The 21691-nt window shown below is 41.1% G+C and overlaps 1 protein-coding gene across 4 annotated transcripts in view; it reads right to left on the bottom strand.

The window, feature by feature from the left end:
- Positions 1-21691, bottom strand: part of camkmt (calmodulin-lysine N-methyltransferase) — a 116889-nt gene that overhangs the window by 21612 nt on the left and 73586 nt on the right. For all 4 annotated transcript variants that reach the window (XM_044213394.1, XM_044213392.1, XM_044213391.1 and 1 more), the window contains 5 exons: positions 17125-17185; positions 15648-15699; positions 12290-12353; positions 8193-8259; positions 5576-5650 (listed from right to left, as the gene is read on the bottom strand). In XM_044213394.1, coding sequence (XP_044069329.1) covers positions 5576-5650; positions 8193-8259; positions 12290-12353; positions 15648-15699; positions 17125-17185 — 319 coding nt within the window. The remainder of the gene's footprint in view (positions 1-5575; positions 5651-8192; positions 8260-12289; positions 12354-15647; positions 15700-17124; positions 17186-21691) is intronic.

Raw genomic sequence — 21691 nt, 5'->3', positions numbered from 1 at the left:
CATTGAGGACGGTTACAAGTACCTTGGAATACCACAGGCAAATGGCAACCTCGAAGAGGCAACAAGGAAGACGGCAACGGCCAAATACCTCCAACGAGTAAGGCAAGTCCTAAGAAGTCAGCTCAATGGCAAGAACAAGGCCCAGGCAATAAACAGCTACGCCCTGCCAGTGATCAGATACCCTACGGGAATAATAAGGTGGCCAAAGGAAGAGATACAGACCACAGACGTTAAGACGCGAAAGCTCCTCACCATGCATGGAGGCTTCCATCCAAAATCCAGCACCCTGAGACTGTACGCTAGCCGTAAGGAAGGCGGCCGTGGACTAGTGAGTGTGAGAGCCACTATCCAGGATGAAACATCCAAGATCCACAAGTACATCCAAGATAAGGCCCCAACAGATGACGTGCTCAGGGAATGTCTCAGGCAATGGGGAACAGAGGAAGACGTGCTGGAGGAAGGACCATCATGGGAGGACAAACCCCTACACGGGATGTACCACCGGAACATAACTGAAGTGGCTGATATCAAGAAGTCCTACCAATGGCTAGAGCGGGCTGGATTGAAGGACAGCACAGAGGCACTCATCATGGCTGCACAGGAGCAGGCCCTGAGCACCAGAGCAATAGAGGCCCAGATCTACCACACCAGACAAGACCCAAGGTGTAGGCTGTACAAAGAGGCCCCTGAGACAATCCAGCACATAACTGCAGGGTGTAAGATGCTGGCAGGAAAAGCATACATGGAGCGCCATAACCAAGTAGCTGGCATAGTGTACAGGAACATCTGCACTGAGTATGGAGTGGAAACCCCGAGGTCAAAGTGGGAAACACCTCCAAAGGTGGTAGAGAATGACCGAGCCAAGATCCTGTGGGACTTCCAGATCCAGACTGACAGAATGGTAATGGCGAACCAGCCTGACATCGTGGTGGTTGACAAACAGCAGAGGAAAGCCGTTGTGGTTGACGTGGCGATACCAAGTGATGGCAACATCAGGAAAAAGGAACATGAGAAATTAGAGAAGTACCAAGGGCTCAGAGAAGAGCTGGAGAAGGCCTGGAAGGTGAAGGCAACAGTGGTACCCGTGGTCATCGGAGCACTCGGGGCAGTGACCCCCAAACTGGAGGAGTGGCTACAGCAGATCCCTGGAAGAACACCAGACATCTCGGTCCAGAAGAGTGCAGTACTGGGAACAGCAAAGATACTGCGCAGAACCCTCAAGCTCCCAGGCCTCTGGTAGAGGACCCGAGCTCGAAGGATGAGACCACCCGCTGAGGGTGAAGGACAAAGTTTTTTTTTTTTTTTTTTCATACATACATACATACATACATACATACATATATATACACACACACACACACACACACACAAACACACACACACCTGTCTATATAAGGTCCCACAGTTAACAGTGCATGTCAGAGCACAAACCAAGCCATGGAGTGAAGGAATTGTCTGTAGACCGCCGAGGCAGGATCATATCGAGGCACAGATCTGGGGAACGGTACAGAAAAATTTCTGCAGCATTGAAGGTCCCAATGAGCACAATGGCCTCCATCATCCGTAAATGGAAGAAGTTTGAAACCACCAGAACTCTTCCTAGAGCTGGCCGCCCGGCCAAACTGAGCGATCGGGGAAGAAGGGCCTTAGTCAGGGAGGTGACTAAGAACCCGATGGTCACTCTGACAGAGCTCCAGGGTTTCTCTGTGGAGAGAGGAGAACCTTCCAGAAGAAAAACCATCTCTGCAGCACTCCATCAATCAGGCCTGTATGGTAGAGTGGCCCGACGGAAGAAATTCCTCAGTAAAAGGCACATGACTCCTGCCTGGAGTTTGCCAAAAGGCACCTGAAGGACTCTCAGACCATGAGAAACAATTCTCTGGTCTGATGAAACAAAGATTGAACTCTTTGGCCTGAATGGCAAGCGTCATGTCTGGAGGACACTGCTCATTACCTGGCCAGTACTATCCCTACAGTGAAGCGTGGTGGTGGCAGCATCATGCGGTGGGGATGTTTTTCAGAGGCAGGAACTGGAAGTCTAGTCGGGATCGAGGTAAAGATGAATGCAGTAATGTACAGCGACATCCTTGATGAAAACCTGCTCCAGAGCACTCTGAACCTCAGACTGGGGCGAAGGTTCATCTTCCAACAGGACAACGACCCTAAGCTCACAGCCAAGATAACAAAGGAGTGGCTACAGGACAACTCTGTGAATGTCCTTGAGATTGAACATCTTTGGAGAGATCTGAAAATGGCTGTGCACCGATGTTCCCCATCCAACCTGATGAAGCTTGAGAGGTCCTGCAAAGAAGAATGGGAGAAACTGCCAAGATAGGCCATAGGTGTGCCAAGATTGAGATTTGAGGCTGTAATTGGTGCCAAAACTGCTTTAACAAAGTATTGAGCAAAGGCTGTGAATACTTATGTACATGTGATTTTCTTTGTTTTTTTATTTTTAATAAATTTGCAAAGAATTTAAACAAACATCTTTCATGTTGTCATTATGGTACTGTTTGTAGAATTTTGAGGAAAATAATGAATTTAATCCATTTTGGAATAAGGCTGTAACAACATAACAAAATGTGGAAAAGTGAAGTGCTGTGAATTCTCTCTCTGTCTCTCTCTCTGTCTGTCTGTCTGTCTGTCTGTCTGTCTGTCTGTCTGTCTGTCTGTCTGTCTGTCTGTCTGTCTATCTGTGTGTGTGTGTGTGTGTGTGTGTGTGTGTATATACACACACTAGGGACATTTTTTTTTTCATTAAAGGTTATTCGTTTTCAGCAAAGTCATTTGACATTACTGTAGCACTATTTTTTAATCAACATGCTATTGTGACTGGCCATAGCTGGCCTTGACATTTAGTCTCTAGAGACCACATCTAGCATTATAATAACCTATGATTTAGACCTTGACTTATATTTTTCCCAGTTGTGACATCACACAGAGAGGCAATTCATAATGTATTTTTCTAGTGGTGCAATTTCATCACGTTATAAAGTTGGTGAAGTAGTGAGCAGATTCATACTTTAACAGCACTTAAATAACACGTCTAACGGTAAAATCCACTCCAAGACTCAACAATTCTTTCTTTGCATAATACCCCCTCATCAAGGATAGGCAAGTTAGCACATAATGGACTACTGATACACAATGTTAGACTAAACTCTTCCTGTCCTTACTCCTCTCCTGCTCCCCTCTCTTCTCAGTGGTGGTTACATTGCCCAGTAGGAGCTATAATTAATCGGAGTGGAAACCACGTTGTTGACCTTTTCGCAGGTGATCATCACCATGATGCGCCCGTTATCGGTCAGCCATCACTCTTCAACCACCACCACTGCAATTATCACACACTATCACACATTATCGCTCACTCACAAACACACACAAAAAAGATGGCACCACACAGAAAAACATCTTGGAGCACACACACCGCACACACAATCTGAAGAACCTGTGATATTAAAAATGTACATGCAATTTTCTCTGTTCTCACACTATCTGCTTCTATACACACATGCATATACACTAGTCCACTGTAAAATATCCTCTCTTAGCTGCCTGCTCTCTTTCTCTCTCTGGGTGTTGTACCTGACTATTACCTGTAATGACCGTGACATTACAATAATGATAACGGCGTTTACTAATGCTGCACTTATCACACATGCACACACTCGTGCAGATAGATACACACATACTGTACCACAAGCAAATTTTGTTCAGTGTTTGTGAAGGTGGTAAATAGTCAAGTACTTTTGCTTAAACCGACAGCATGTCCATCTTCTCAGCGTGTGTGTGTTTGTATATACATGTGTGTATGTGAGTGTGCAGGTGTAGTGGTAAACGGACATAAATGCAGAAATAGGTGGTCCACTGTTTCATGACCAGTGCTAAAAAAAGAGGAATCATCATGCCTGTCTTCTGGTCCTTAGGCACCGTCTTGAACCTCCATGGATATGGAAGAGACATGTGAACCAAGACAGCCAAATACTGTCCAGGGCCTTCTGGTACCTCCCCTCTGCCTTAGTGAGCTCCACCAGGACGTTGGGTAAGGTTTCCTCTGAGTCTTGTGACCTCTCCACAGAAGGTGTGATGCTCAAGTTCAGGAGTTCCTCAGTGTCCCTTTCATCGTCCAACAATAACACCAAAGTCAATAGTTCTGCTCTTCTGCTAAAACACTCTAGGTTTGTCTGAACCTTGTTGAGGACAAATTACAGTCCCTCTCCATGTCCTGCACAAAATCCTCCAACATATGAAGTTTTGCTTCCACAACCACAGAACCTGTACACCCTCTGGCCTCCTGATATCTGTCTGCTGATTTTGAGGACTGCTGCAAATGTTACCCCCCTGTAAGTTTCTACATCACTGCCCACATGAGAACTGGAGTCCCTCAGCAGGACCCCACCCAGAGACTGCAAGGATGCCAGGTACTCCAAAGGATGACACTTTGTACTGAATCACAGCTAAAGATTCTAAGCTATCATAACTCACTCACTTGTATTGAAGCAAGAGACTGGCTTGGTTGGTTAACTTAAGTGTTGATCATTTATATTTTTTAAGTCCTAACATATTCTATCCTTTTTTATGTCAATGAATATAAATTGGTACGTTTACAGTGCAGGCACACAAGCAAACACATTATAATTCTTCTTCACTCAGAAGAGTCTAAAATTTGATATGCTCAAAACATGTCTCCATGACAAAAGTATGAAACAGATCATGTTTGATTTTTCATGTTTTTCTCTTTAGTAGATACAGAAAGTTTGTACTGGCTGAGCCCAGGATGCAGTAGTTGCAATGAACAAGGTGTAATTACCTTTTTTTTTTTTACCACTACAGCCCTGTCTGTGTCTCTGTGTGTGTGTGTTTGTGTGTGTGTGTTTGTGTGTAAACAAGTCAAGGTTGCACATCACATCCCTTTTGATAGATTTACTACAAAGAAAAGTAAAAGAAGGGAATCATGTTTCAGTGGAGCAGTGAAAACTCTCAATTGCTTTCAGAGATTTCATTCTTTCCTTTCTTCATATGTTTTCCAAGGATGTCACTGTGCAGGGTACACTAAAAATCTTGATGTATTTTATCTCACACAGTACAATTTAGCGATAAAAAAAATGTAATTCTTGAGTGGCCACGAGATCTACATTTCAATGACCGATGGGCTAATTGTTATGTTTATGTTGTTCTATCTCTCCATTTCCATCTCCATTTCTACTCCTCCCTCCATCCGCCCTCAACTCTTTCTTTATCTTACTGTGTCTCCTTCCTTGTCAAGGCGCAATTATTTGCAATTTGCCTAAGTCATCCATTTGCTGGGACACCAAGCATGAAAACGAGGCAATTTGGTGTAAAATGGAGGCAGGCGGGCATCTGAGCATATGTATGTATGTGTGTGTGTATATGTGCGTGTGTGGACAAAGCAGGGGAAGGTCCAGGCGCTGGTGGGGGGCCATGCAAGAACTGTCATGCAAAAGTGAAAATGAATGCCATGAACGCACACCGAGATAAATGTGTGTGTGTTTGTGCGTGTGTGTGTGCGTGTGTGTGTGTGTGTGTGTGTGTGTGTGTGTGTGTGTGAACCTACCAGTCTGCACACATGACAATGTCAAAGTGACCCTCTAGTGCTGAAATGTCCAATTCACAGTCCCACCTGACCACCCTGTAAGCACACATATAAAACAGAGAGCAAAGTTTAGTATTTGCAGAGCTGGTGACAGAAGGAAGCCAGTATTCATGAAACTGCACAGCGAGCTTTCCAACACCTTGAGCTTCTTGCTCTCTGACACCTACTGCTTTTCTGCTTCAGTAGAGACTTGGACAAAGTGTCAGGGGAGGGAAGACATGTCATCTGCGAGGTAAAGAGAGGGAGCTTCTGACATGACACTAGACATTTATACCATGTGAACACACACACACACACACACACACACACACACATACATACATACACACAGAATGGCCTTCTCCATACATGTTGCTATTCAATATCCACGCTGCCCTCTCTTCTTCTTGCTTACTTTATTGGTATAAGCGTTGCCAAGGCAGGTTTTACATGGTTTACAACATAAGTATAATGATTCAGAATGTAAGAAAAAAAAGACAACAAATTGTTTGCACATTACTATACTACAATATATACTATACAACTCTATATACACTATTAAAAACACTATAAAAAAGAATATATGTATGATAGGATGAGCTATTGTGAATTGGGAATAGTGAGAACCATAAAAGAAAAGAGATAAGAAAAAAGATTTTAACAGAGCAGTTTCATGTGTTCTTCTGTTTGTTTTCCCTCAGGTTCTGACATATTTTGTGCTTCTATGGCAATGTCGGTTTTTTCCACAAGTAAATATAACATTTTGTTTTTGGCGTTTTTGGTAGAGAGTGAGTCAAATTCTTGCTGTTTGAGCAGGAAGTATTGCTCTGTCTCTACGTCTTGTTGGCAGAACTGCCACTGTCTGTTTTCTCTGGGTTGCCAGGTTTGTCTGTGTCCACCAATCTCAATGTCCAGGTTGTGGTCAATCAGTCTGTATTTCATTAATATTAAAGTTACTGGTCACTCATGTTGCTCACACAATCTGCCATTAGTTATTGTCTGTTCAGTGCTAAACAGCATTGAAGTTTACATGTAGTACATTACCAGTGGTTAATGTGTTTTTCTTTTTCTTTGGCTATAATTTGGTTGCTCCAGATTGTGTAAGGGCTGTACTGACGTGGTGTACAGTTTCTCCTCCATCTCTTTTTCCACACCATTTTCCCCTCTCTCTTACTCTCTCAGACTGTTAGGCAGAGTGGGGGATTATTAATTAGGCATTATTAACACTCAGTAAACAAAACATTAGGCCCCGCTAGAAACACAATCTCATTTCGCGGCAGGAGGTCCCAACACACACATACGCATGCATGTGCATACACCATCGCGCGACATGCCCCTCCCTCTCCCTCCCCTTGTCCAATCGCATTGTGCCCTCTGCCCTCTCTTGCGGTGCGGCGATGACAGCAGGCATAATCTGAAAAGAAAACAATCAAAGTAATGTAGCCTAATTATACGTTTACTTTTTCACTCCATCTTCCACTCATGTAAATATGTGCAGGAGGGAGAAACGGAGAGAGAGAGAGAGGGAAAGAGAGGGAAAGAAGGGGAGCGAAACATTCACACTTTTTTGAGACAGGGACAACAATTAACTATGTTTTAGCCCGTCCTTGCATATGAAGTGTGTGGAAAGTTCTCTCAATGGTTTTTGGATTAGAACGCTCTATTTTGGTTGGATGACTCTGTGTGCATGTAAACACACACACACATATACAGACTACTTGAAGAATGGGTATTACAGTATGTAGCTAATCAGGTTGGATCTTTTGTTGTTCAATTCAATACAAATTCAACAAGCTATTTCTCCTGTTTATCACGTGAAAATGTCAGCCAATAATTCAGTCAAATACTGCACAGGACCTGATGTTAGGGTGATGATTAGGTTTAGGTGTCTAAAATAGGAAACGAAAACATTTTAATTGAAATTACAATTAGGTTTTTACACTATGAAAATCATCACTAAGTAGATAACATGATGACATTTGTTTGAAGATTAACTCAAGTTAAGAGTTGAAAACAGGTGTATATGCCCATAAATCACCACAATCTTCCTCTAATCCACAGTACTTCACTCTCAAACTGTACGACTGGGGGAAAACATTTCTCTTACCGGTGTGTAGCTTACTTACCATGCACTTTATTCTCATGTAGTTTTTATGTTTGGTGGTGTTTTAATACAGTATCAGAGCCAACAGCTGCAAAAATCCTAAACCCAAGTCAAACTCACAGCATTTTGTAAAGGAAAAAAATGGAAGAAATTAACGTAAACTAATAAATTTTTTGGTACTTTGAACTTAGTGAACTACTTCATTTCAATCTGTGTGAACTGAACTTTAAGCTAGCTCTTAAAGTGTGAACTTGCACAACACTGCTATACAGAACAGTAGTTTTGTTTACTTGTTTCCGCTGCAGTACAGCATGATGTGGGCCCCAATCAAATGAAATATTTTAGGCACTTTCAGCTAAAAATGTTAACACTACAACAAGCATTACACACATTCCACTCTTCTGACTGCAATGATAAAAAGCCCAGGGTAGAGGTCAGGTACTGTATCTTTCCATAAGGAGCATGCACCATAAAGAGCTAAGAAAATGGTCTCACCTGGCAGATACATGTGTTGACCCAAACTTTCCAGCTTTCCTGTTTCTCTCAACCAGACCTCGTACATCTGACGTGCCACGATCAAGGATTCATCATAGACACACATATTACATCCTCAACTGTAGGAAAATGCTTAAAGATCCCTTATTATATTAAATCAATTTTCTAGTACATTTGGTAAACAAAGATGTTTACAGTAGATAACAATTTTAGAGAAGTCAATGTTAAAAATGTATGCACTAAAGTCAGTCAATTTTATTTATAAAGCTCCGTATCACAAATCACAAATTTGCCTCAAGGGGCTTCACAATCTGTACATCATATATACAACACCCTCTGTCATTAGACCCTTATCCGAATAAGGAAAAACTCCCCTCAAAAAACCCTTTAACAGGGGGAAAAAATGAAAGAAACCTCAGGAAGAGGATGGAAAGACATGCAATAGATGTTGTGTGTACAGAATAGATCAACAATGTAAAATGACAGTATGGACAATCAATCAAGGATTCAAAATGAATCCTTGCAGTTAGGCCTCTTGTGGCCACCACGTGTAGAAAGAAAATTTCCATCTTTGGCACCCAGTGGCAGTATCAAAAAAGACACTGCGACAGAGAATGGTGTCTATGAAAATTGCTCGACAAAGAGGCTACACCAATTTTTGTCTTACAGTAATTTTCTACAAATGACTTTTTTTGCCATCCGAATAGATTGAAAGATGTTATAATCATACACAATTCTACACAGTGTGTGGGTGAATTTAATACATATTTGCTAATTCAATCAATCTTCTAGCAAATGTTAATGTATGTAAAAAATTCTGTTGCATGTTCGAAATACGAATGTGGATCTTAGGATGGAGGTAAGAACATCATCTACCTCTACCACCCACATTTCCCTTATTGATCCTGATTAATAAGGGAAATGTTAATAAGAAAAAAATTAATAAGATTCAAACTGCTAACTGTCCCATCAAAAGATATTCGGTTTAAGGTTTCTGGAGTGGTGTGTGTCATGTCAAAAGAGCTACATCCAAAAACACAAACTCTAAGTAAGACCTTGTTTAGATAAAAACACATATGGTAGACACCCACAGAGAGACAGCATGAGTGAGGAGAGATGATCTCCAGGAATAGGGAGCAAGCCTGCAGAAGCAGATCACAGCAGCCTCTAGCTGGATCAATGGGAAGGCTTTTAACCACAAATACACAAACTCACACTGTCCCTCTCGCACGCACACACATACACGCAGATGAACGCACACAAAGGAAGGGCGATTGATGTCAAGTTGTCTCGTAATACACTGGCTTGTGGAGTTGCAAAGCAATTCAATTAGGATTTCCTTGTCTTTAAAGCCTGCAAAGAGCTGAGACAAATCCAATCGACAAAGACAGAGAGCAAGAGAGAGCAGGAATGCGTAATAGATTAGTAGCTGGAGAGCCAATCCAAAATCAAAGAGGCCACCCAGACACAGATACACAATAATATGTAGGTTAGCACACATTTATATACAAGCGCACATACACAAGAATAAGCACACAACATACACACACATGCTGGGCACCTGTGCATCAGTGTGTTATGCACAGGGATGACAGGGTGAAGAGCAGAGCAGTTTACTGTAATCTCACCAGCATACCACTGAGGGAGAGGACGCCACATGCACACACACACATAAGATGAGAACACACACACAGAAATAAAGAGGAAAAAGTGTAAGAGAGAGAGAGATTTGAGTATTATTGAACATTAAAGTCGAGGAATATTTGCTCCCATCACTTGAAGTAGACAAGTAGCAGCCAATGACATGCATCAATCATTCTTAATGGAACATTTCAATTGATTTTCAACATGAGTATTCAAGGTCACAGCAACAGTGTCTCTCCTCTCTATGGTGTGTATTTGTGTGTGTTTCTGCACCATAAATGAGGTCAACAGGTTCTAAGGAAAGGGAAAAATATAGTCTCTAGATATATCTAATTGTCATCTATTCACAACTTATTTTTCCCCATATCTTCTCATCTATTTCATTGTATAAAACCCGGCCATATCACAATCCACTATCTTTTTCTATTGTAACGCACAATAAGGGCATGTGAGACAAAAAGTGGTCATTAGCACAAGGCTAAGACCAACAGCTTCCTCAGCGAGAGGAAACGCCACAGTATGTGAATGGGCCAATTTGGCTGAGCCCAGAACAAATTATCTGTCTTTCTCAACCTTCCCTCTCTCTTTCTGTGTGTGTTCGATCCATTCTCGCTATGATTTCACTTTTCACAATTCTCTCTATGTGTTTGTTCTGTGAAACAAAGCAGTCGGTCAATGGTGTATTGTTTGTGTGACCATGTGTGTGTGTGTGTGTGTGTATGTGTTTGTGTTTGTTTTACAGGCTCCATAGTGTTATTGTTTGGTCGTATTGTGATCAGCAAAGGAGCACTGTAGCCGGATGAGACAGAGATATTGTAAGCACAGCTAAATATGGAAATGCTATGTCGGTCAATGGGGAAGAAATGTGTATTTAGATTTCCTGCTGTTGTGAACCAACTGTAGCGAGTCAGAGCTTATTTTTCGTGTCTGTTAAGTTGTTGAGTGAATAAAGCAAGATCTGGGAGGATGGGAGAAAAAGGACAAGAATGATGATAGAAGATGGGAAGAAAAGCGAGGGGAAACAAGATGCTACAAAGGAGATCAGACAGGGAGAAGTGTGAAATGGGTAGAAAAGAAGAGCAAGATGGTTTCCAAGCTGACAGAGTTGATCAATAACCCACTCAAAGAACAAATGTTGGCAGAAAAATCTCACCTAAAGATTTATCCTAAAAACTTAATTATAGGCCTAAACCTTAACCACACACAAAAACATTTTAAACAAACCTTGATTGTTCCTGTTTCTAAAACACTCATCAAGCCCTAACCCTAGCTAAATCTCAAACAAAATCTGACAGGATGGCAATTACTGTGCTCTTAACATGGCATTGTGGGCAGCTAGGATTGGTAGATGCCATGTTGAGCGCTAGTGCTGGGTATTTGTCACTGTGGATGCCCCATCTGCTGCTTTTGCCCAAAGATAAAAGAGGTTGATGGCTATTCTTCCTTTACTCCAACCCAATCTCTGATTTCAGGGCTGAAACACCAAGGTTATAGCACACTGTCTACTTTTTGTTTATGATTCTGCCTAAGAGAGTCACTGTATAACTACCACAGGGCCACTGGAAAAATAGATCACATAAGAAGTTAATCTTGATAACATAGCATGGAAGAGATTAAAATACCAGAAGAATTGAATGGTTTAGATTGCAAGATGTTTAATAGACAATAACAACTGGCACAATGTTTTATGACTGATTAAACAGAAACTATGAGACTAGGATATTACTACTTAAAGGACTGCAATTATTTTATTGGGGTATATATACACTCATTTGCCAGTTTATGAGGTACACCTAAAACAGAGTTGTTTCTGTTATTTAGCCTGCCCTCACTGATATAAATGGACAAAATAATAGAAACACTTCTCTGTATAATGTAATACAGTTCAACAGCACCACAAACTGCAGCCTCCAAGATGATAAATTGGCAACTGAGTGTATTTTACAGACTCAAAAAGCACATGTGAATTTCATGTTTTCACATGTGAAATCTTACACTGCACATGTAAAAATGTTATTTCATGGGATGTGTCCAAAAATCACATGTGCCTGAGTTGGTGATTTTTTCCCCCACATGTAAAATATAAAAAAAAAAGTTCTGCATTTATGTGAATTTATCACATGTTAAATGTTCTTATTCGTGTGATATTAAATGTGAAATTGTTTTCTTACAATAAATCATATATGAAAGATGTTACATGTGCTAAAACCATGTGCCTCTACATGTGAATTCATTACATGTAAAATTTGTTCCACATGTGATGAATTCACGTGTGATTTTAGTGTACAGGAATGCACAAACAAACATTTTTCTAATTGAAACCCCAATAAAAAAGACAAAAGTTTTCACATGAATAAATCCATGTGAATGCATATAAATAAATGAGCTAGAGGAATGAGGCAGAGATAGAAAGATAGACAAAAAGAGAAGGAGAGAGGACGATGAAAGGATACTCTGAATGGACTTCTCATTCCCATCTGATAGTAGAACTTCTTTCACGTCAGCACAAATGGCAACCTGAGAGACAGAGAGACAGGAAAGAAATGAAACAACGCAGAACAAAAGAACAAAACCAAAAGCACCCTTAGATGAAGCAAACAGCTGAACACACACACACAATAATGACATAACCATATCTACAAAGCTTCACTTTTGGCAGCCCAGCCCACCCCACCCTTTCTCTCTATTGCTCCCTCTCCTCCCTGCCATTTCCCTCTCTATCTTCACCCCATTTTTATGTCTGCATTATTTTAATCATTCAATCAAATCAGTCAATACTTTTATCATTGTGGCTAGCGGTGGGGGCTGCTATCTTGCTATCACTCTGTTCAGTAATTGCATTGTGACAGGGGATGATGGCAACCGCAGAGCCTTTTCATTTGACGCTGGGTGTTTATCGGGCCGAGCCATCACTCCGTTCGCCGCTGTCACTCTGCACTCGGCTCGCCGGGCCTGCCTGATGCCCTTCATATAACTTTGCAGAGCAGACTGTGAGAGACAGAGAGAAAGAGAGGGAGAGGGAGGGAGAGGGAGAATGGATAGACAGCTTTGTGCTGCGCTGTGTGTCTCTGCGTGAGGGAGATATAGATAGAGAGGTGTGTGCTTTACTATAACCTCATCTTTTCACATTCTCTTTTCTTTGCAGATGCTTTTTTATATCAGCAAGTGTGTGCCAGGCTGTCAATTTCTGTTAAGGAGTGTGTGTGTGTGTGCATATACCGGTGGGTGAGGGTAAGTGCAAGTAGCTATTGTGATGGAATGCACCCAAATCCTATATGGCTGATTCAATGTAATCTTGACTCGTATGGCATATAGAAAATACATCATGTAGCATATCAAGTATATGAAAATTTCTGAAACAAACAGAACACATACATGTATGCTTTGACACACACAAACTCACAAAGACACACACACGTAAAGGCCCTGCGGGGTGTGCGAGGGGGTCATTGAGTGCTGTGCATCCCACCATCTGCTCAAATGCAGGAAGGGACCTCCAGGCTGAACCAGAGCATCCAGCTGAAAGATCAGGAGTCCAACCTTGCAACCCTTGAGCAACAACTCACCACCCGCCAACACCACTATACACACATGCAGAGTCAGGCTATATCAAATGATCACAAACATCTTAATCTAAACAAATTTTATCAAAATGTCAGCTGCAATAGTGAAGTGAAATGAATTTTTTTTTAAGTGTGTCCAAGATCGTTCCCTAACCTTAACTACCTGTTTATTATTACAGTTATTGTTATTATAGTAACAATGACGACAAAGCTCTCCTATCCTTAGCAAAGTAGTCATTTAAAACCAAACCACAATGTTTCCTTAACCTTATTAACAAAGTACTTATTTTAACCCAAGCCATGATCTTTCCCTAAACCTAACCAAGCCGTTATTGTGACTAAACCTAATCAAACTTTAACCATAGCGTTGTTACATCATAAAACTGATTTATTTTTCAACAGTGATTTGTAACGGTTTTTGGAAGCCACTGACGAATTATATTGTCCTGCTGATTGTGGCGTCAAATCGGAAAACGCTTCTATGTTCTAAAAGGCATGGATGAATGAAAATCAGCATGTCTACAGCGGTTGAATACGCTTTCCATAGGAAAAGTAGGGGACCAAGTATGCTTCCCTGAGGCACCGCAATAGCTGATTGTTTAGAGCGAAAGCCATATTCACAGACAAATTATTTTTGAGGTGTTCTGTTAGTCATTAAGTGTTTCTCAAGTAATATGGAGGGAAGAACGTGCAACAACTAAAGGAATAATGTCCATGTGAATTGTTCACATGGACAACAGAGAAATAAACTTGAACAGTGGTGTCAGTGACGGATGAAGGAGGGATGAGGAGAAGGAGAGGTGTGAAGGAAGGACTCCATCTCAAGCCACCAATGTCAAAACATGGTGTATTGACTGCCAAGAGATAAAACCAGGCTTTCACACACACACACACACACACACACACACACACACACCACACAGAATGGCATCTAGCAGATCGATGGGACACTGACGCCTGCTATGTGGAGGGACCCTTAAGAACCTGGCTAATAAACCCTATGGCTGACAGACTGTGGCATATCTGAGCGTGTCAGTGTGTGTGTGTGTGTGTGTGTGTGTATCAATACAGGACAGCTTTTAAGACCCTACTTCTAAGTCACTACTCAGTTGGTCTGGTGATTGTGTGAGTGTGCTGATAAACATAATGAAAGAGCATATTATAATCATTATATCTTAAACAAAAATAATCCTGTTAATCATAAAAACTGGCTTCACAGCTGAACATCCTACTCTGTTTTTTAAATTCTGAAAATCTAAACTTATTTGGAAAAAAAGCTGTACTGCACATGTTTTGCCATCCATATCAAATCTGCAATATTCAGAGAGTGTTTTGCCAGTATGCTGCGTTAATTACAATTTGCCATTAATCCAACAAATCAGTGTCCTGGTAGGCAAGCACCAGGTGCTGTGGTAAGATGCATCAATGCTCACCTACAAGTTGTGATTCTGGTTTTCATACAATCAAATGTGAGGGAGATTCCTTATGCAAATCCCTTTTATGGCCTGGTATTGAAAGAAAATTGGACCACATTCACAAAGTATTTCATCTAACCACCGAGTCTACCTCAATGACACCTATAGTTTCTAGCTGAATGTTTAATAATGCTACTGAGAGCAATTTTTACTAAACAGAGAACTCTTAAACTGAAAGACAAAGCATGGTTGACCTTGTTACTAGGAATAATGTGTTTCATGACTAAGCTTGGTTCAGTCTGTGTTGTTTAATTCAGCATAAAAATACAATATCAAGAGGTAAAATACTGCTGCCATATTAACAATTAAGGCATTTGTATGACCAATATAATTGAACAAGGAAAGCAAATTAAAGCTAAGAGAAGTCACAACCTGCAGGGACCGGCAGACACAGCAAGTGTTGTCCTGGAAACCCTCAACTGTTCATAGACTTAGGAGCTGTTTATTGTTATTTAAGCATAGGCATAAGACGTTCTGTGAATATGGCTTAAGGTGAACACTGAGGAGTAGACATGTGACCTACTGTTAATTTAATGCGGGTAAAGAGTGAGCATGCATACATGCATTGTGAAGGTATGTGAACACACACACATACACAGGCACACAAAAAGTGAATGATATGTGTATGAATAGGTATGAATACTGTGTGCCCATACTGTTTGTGTATTGACTGGTGAGGGTCAATTTCATTAGGGAAGCCAAGCCACTTCTCCTGCAGAAATCTGTGTGTGTGTGTGTGTGTGTGTGTGTGTTTGTGTGTATGGGTCACTTACCATGAGCCCAGCAAGACAAGTCATTCCTCCTCCTAACTCGCACACTGCACCCCTGAGAGACAGAGAGGGAGAGAGAGAAGAGTGGGAGTGAGATTCACCTTGCTGAGCCAAACCTAGCAGTTTAGCACTAACACACACACATACTGTACAGTAGATGCACACAGATGTACATATACACACTCACACACGCGCATGCTATCAAACAAACACATGCACATACACACACAGTGAAAACAGCAGGGTAAGAAATATCAATTCAACCATCAACCTCAAAGCTGAATACTGAACATTGAGAAGCACACGCTCAATCAGCGGGAATCTGAGAAAACACACACAAACATACCCCCCCACCCCACCCACACACACACACACACACACACACAGGGTCCTGTAGCTTGCATGCTCATTCAGCCCCTCTCTCCACCCTCTTCTTCCTTTGATCTCCCCTTCCCCTCTATCTCTACCCCTGTCCTCTTTCATCCCTCCCTGCCTTCCTCCCTCTCTTGCTGACCTTCACTACCCTGCTCTGATCAATACCCCTCTCTTCCTCGCCTCCTGCCTCTTGAATGTTAAAACAGGATATCAAAGGGTGACGTTCCACCTTGAGTGGAAATCAAAGGTGCCTGGGTGCTTTTCAGCCCTGTGCCGCAGGGCAGGCCAGTGCTCAGCAGATGAGAGCAGGGGAAAGAGCAACACATAACAACACAGTGTGGCATGGAAAGGTACAGAATGACACAAGTACCAAGCATTTACTGCAGGTCCCAGTCAGATTTAAATTTTCGGGAAAGTGGTGGTGCTGAAGTGTTCACTGATAACTACATTTATGAACTTAAATGTAGAAGAACTGATATATTTTTGGTGTAATTACATTTGATAAAATGTGAAACGGATACCGATATCTCAGCTGTGTGTTAGCATTTCCAAGTATGTTGCTACTTTACCTTCCTCCACCTCCACTTCCCTGCTGCTAATTTGTGTTTTCAATTTTCTCTTTAATTTTACTGAAGAGGAGAAACATTTTCAACAGCCTTTTTCTAATGTAGTTCCACCATCTGTTATTACAACAAATGCAATGCTTTCAATGAGTTTGCTCTTCCTGATTTGTATCATAAAGCAATTTACTGTCATGCAGCAGGTTTCTTGTGAAATTAAACATTGTAGAAAGAAGGCCATTATATGCTGCCAAACATCTTTCTGACTGTCTCATTTGTTTACAATTCAATAATGTTTCAATATTGAAGTGGTAAATATTTTATTGATGTCAAACTGTTAGAAAAATGTAAAACTCCTGTCTGGATTAGAATAACAATGTACCCTGATATGATAAACTGACAGAAGCTTAAATACAACCTTAAAAACAATGTTGCAAATCATGATCGATGTAATTATTCACAGCGGTTAGTCCTTGTTTTTATTGGTGAAACAGTTGAGCCTTTTGATGATGGAGTGAGCAGGTTTAAAGAGAAGAATAACTCACTTGAACATGAGACGTTTCTGCAGAGAGTAATGTGCCATCACCTCTTCAGATGGCCACACACCTAAGTCGGAGAGAGACCAAGAGAGAGTTAGAGACTCAGTTACTAAGCAATGTTTATCAATTTCAATGACAGATCTTTATTTGCTGGCATTTATCTAGCATCTATAATGTGACAAAGTGCTTTGATTTCAGTGTCTCAACATCAACACCTTAATATTGATATAAAACCCAAATAAAAACAATGAATGTTCAGTGAAACATAATTGGATGCCTTGTATTTTCCAGTCTGTGTTCATTTGCTTCTCTTGTGGTTTCCACCTTGCCTGTGATCCAAGGCTTCTCTGTCTCTGTTTGTCTGTCTGTCCATCTGTCTATCCTAAATCCTTGCAACACACTCTCTCATTGGGCACTGTGTATGCAAGTGCGTGTGTGCGTGTGTGACAGGGGGTCCGGTGGGTGATAATCACAGCGCGCAGGCCTGTCTGGCTTATCACCTACTGTCAGCCCTTCTCCTTCTGCCGTGCATGTAACACACAATAACGCACACACACTTGCATGCTTGGTGCTATTTTCCCTCTGTCTCTCAACACACACACACACACACACAAATCTTGGCAGTAGAAAAAGTAAACATTCATTTGAATAAAACTTCAGCTTTTGCTTCTGGCTTTGAACAAGAAGGTTCGGCTTGGCGCCGTCTGTGTGTGTGTTTGTGCATGTGTGTGTGTTCATATGAAGGAGTTGTTGAGAAAAGAGAATGAGGGAGAGAAAGCAAGCGATGGAGGGAGACAGAGATAGAAAATGAGCGAGGTAAGGAGAGAAAACTGGGGAGGGAGAGAGGGTTAGAGGAGTAGAGAGAAAAGGTGGTAGTCGATATAATAAGCGGCTTACAGGCGGTCTCTCTTCACCTCATAGGGCAGACATCACTGCTCTCTCACTCTCCCTCTCTGTGTCTATCTCTCTCACCGTCCCTCGCTCTCTCTCTTTCCCCTCGCTCCGGTCGGCCAAGATTAGCTCAAGCAAGCAGGATTTAATAATGCCTATTGATAAAATGTCCAAATATTCCTTTTCCCCATTAGAAAAAAAATGCTTTCTAGGTCTTGGGCTGACAGCACACACACACACACACACACACACACACACACACACACACACACACACACACACACACACACACACACACGCGCGCAAATAACAATGACAACTAGAGTTGCTATACTGTGTGTCTAGAGAGTGTCAAGACATGTAAGGCTTAAATAAGGTGACATTTTAAATTTCATCTGTTATTCCCCTTCAGCCAGGCGCTTGTCACACAGTACAGAAAACTTTATACTGTCAACTAGCACATCGGTCAGTGCAGTAATGGTATACTGTATGGAGGGCAATGCTGGAAACTATCTCAAGATGTGTTGTTTGTTGTTGTCATAGACTGTATAAAACAGGTTGTTGCATATAAATGTTTTCTTTTATCTGATATTTTCTGGATTTGTATTAATAACTCTAGACATTTTATTTTCAACGAGTATGTGTTTAAAGGATAAGGCTGGTGGGGTTTTTTTTGTTGTCAACAAATTCCATTAAAAGTTCAAAACCAACAATGCATTAGTCCGTATCTCAGTACTTTCTAACTTCCCTACCTTGTCTGTGGCTCTAAGCCCCAAGCCTATTTGTTTCTACTGAAGTAATAAATCTCTAAAAATGAGTCACAAATTTAAGGTTACATTTTTTACCAATTAATATCCTAAAACAGCTGGCCATTGTAGTTTTTAGAAAAAGATTACTCAAATGGGAATAAATAGTGCATTTGTTGGGAACTGTTTTCAACCACAGATGAATAAACATTTTGTGCACTAGTTTTAATGGCAGCAGAACGGTGTATGGGAGATTGACTCAAAATAAACTACAGTGCTGTAGTAATGAAGAAAGTCACACACAACACTGTGGTTCATTGTTGGTTTTTGTCTTTGCAAAAGATTTGGTGAAAACAAGAAGAAAATAGAATATTGCCAGTCTTATCCTTTAAAGGGGGAACAAATTACACTTCCTGTGTTTAAGTAAGGCTGGATGATGAACAATATTTATTAAATTAGCAACATTGAGAATCTCTAAACCTAAATTTATTCTCAGTTTTCAATAATAGCCTGGATCCCATATAATTAATCTTCAAAAACTACAATAATGACATCTAACTAGATGATAAACCAACAGATGAGCCCAAAGTCAAGTTCAGAATCTTTAACTGGCCAGACTGTAATTAATCTAGATACAAAAAGTAAGACAGCAAAATAAAGGAAATGTCATTTATTGATTAATTTAAAGAAAAACAACTTACATTACGTTACATTTATCAAGACAATTTATCGTGATATAGAGTTTAGATACTCTGTCAAGTGATATGTTTAAGTGGAATTTGGACTTTACTGGGGTCACTGCAGAAGAACAAAGCCTGAGGTGCAACTTTTGTTACCCTGATGAATAAAAAGCAGTAATTACATTCAATTCCATTATTCACCGCAGGCAGGCACAAACGGTTAAAAGCCCTGTTCTGCTGCAGGACTGATCATTGACACTGGAGCAACTTCAGTCCCTGTTCATCCTCTAGAATATGTGAATGCGTGGGGTATTGTGTGTCTTAAACTGCATCCTAATTCTTCCCTTCCCCCTTAACTTTGACCCCTCCCCTTTTGATTGTGTGTTCACATGAAACGTAATGGTGCCCCACCAAACATCTTTGCCCTGTGAAAAAACAGTTTAGCCCCTCCCCCCTACGTCACCGTGATACTCGATATCAAAGGGCCACCCAAAACATCTTGGGCAAATGAACAGTAGAGGGTGGTAATGCAATATTAAACTGGGTGAGGTCCGCCATTCAACAACACAAGCAGAAGAAGAAAAATGATGGTCCCCACACTCTCATCTGTAGTTTCATTTGGCTTTCATTCTGCTGCTGACTCCTGATGATGTGTACATGTCATGAATGGCATCTAATAGGGTAGTGGAGTTATTGTAACACCATTCCACACTGAAGTTGAAGGGGAAGGTTTCAGGGGGAGAATTCAAACAAAGCCTTACTGTACCCTTCTTTCAGGTTCTTTTCTTTCGGGGTGTCTACATATCCCTAAAAGGGATTGTACATCTGTATGTGTTACACCATGCCTCAAGGCCACCTGTGATTATGATTTCAAGAAAAATAACATAAGAAAACGCTGTGTTCAAAAGTTTAGTCCAGTACCAATAATGTAAATTTCTAAACCGGATATTTCTTGCCATGTTTTCACACTGCTCTGCTCAGGGCCTGTTCCTGTCCACTAACTTTCTTTAATACAAAGTTATGTGCCTGTGTGTGTGTGTGTGTGTGTGTGTGTGTGTGTGTGTGTGTGTGTGTGTGTGTGAGTGTGTGAACACATGCATGTGTGTGAGAGAGAGCAAGACAGACAGCACTAAGTAATAAAGCTTTGTAAAGCATATGTGAATCGGATGGTTAATCCGTAACTCCAATAACATTAATAGCCTAGGGTGATAGGAACTATGTGTGTGTGTCTGTGTGTTTGTGTATGTGCATGCATGCATGCATGTGTGATAAGTATGTGGTGCCTGCTTGTGTGTGTGTGCCTCCCAGGTCGAGGTGCACTGTAGGAAATGAAGGGATCAGGAGTAGAGAGCAGATTACTCTTCCTGAGGATAATGAAATTATTTCTCACCTTCAATTACTAGATGAGGAAAGGAAGCAGTCTAGGTGTGTGTGCGTGTATGTGTGTGAGTGTGTGTCAGCTTAATAAAGTTATCAGTCCCAGGCACTAAACCTCTTCAATGGCGTTACCCCGAAAACCATGTGCAGCTTATTGGGGTTGTGTGCTAGAAACATCGTTAACTCGCCTCTGGGTTGCTACTGTTAGTTTAAGAATAACTAAAACCTACATACAAAAAGCCGTTTTTTAAAATGTAAATGTGTACCGTGTATCGTGGCTTTACATGTCTGTTGCCCATGTGTTAATTTTATACATGAGGAGGTTTGATAATTGTTCTTTTACAAACCTTTTTTTCCCCTTTAGAGTGGATTATTCATGCTGCTGTGTCATAGTGATGCACACTGTTCTCAAAAATATGTAACTGCATTCATGATTTTATTTTCAACCGCTGACTCACTGGTGCTTATTTCGAGCACACTTTAGTCTCTGCACAACCTGCAAAAATAACCTAACTGCAATTTCTATGGAGGGATAAATCCATTTATGTGTTTGCATGAAGTGATGAATTTTAATCATGATCTCAATACAGATTTCCCTGAGAAAAATAATTGTGATCATCATTTGATTTACAGGCCTTCTGTCCAGTTTTTGCTTCACTGACTGATATTTTTCAATGCTTTAAGATTTAATTGTACACCTACTGTAGGGTTGGAACAAAACAGCTGAACACAAGGTGTGAATATTTCAAGCATTTGCATGCTGTCCGTGTTTCTTGATCCTGTGCTTTCTTAGAAACAAGTCCTAAAGACACTCTTCATTCCTGGTGTTTTTTATAAAGTGAGACACACCCACTGTTAACAGTACTGGAAGTGGGAGGC

This window comes from Siniperca chuatsi, linkage group LG11, assembly GCF_020085105.1.
Source record: "Siniperca chuatsi isolate FFG_IHB_CAS linkage group LG11, ASM2008510v1, whole genome shotgun sequence".
Lineage (NCBI taxonomy): Eukaryota > Metazoa > Chordata > Actinopteri > Centrarchiformes > Sinipercidae > Siniperca > Siniperca chuatsi.
Note: the sequence above shows the minus strand (reverse complement) of the source record. Positions and strands in the feature narration are given on the sequence as shown.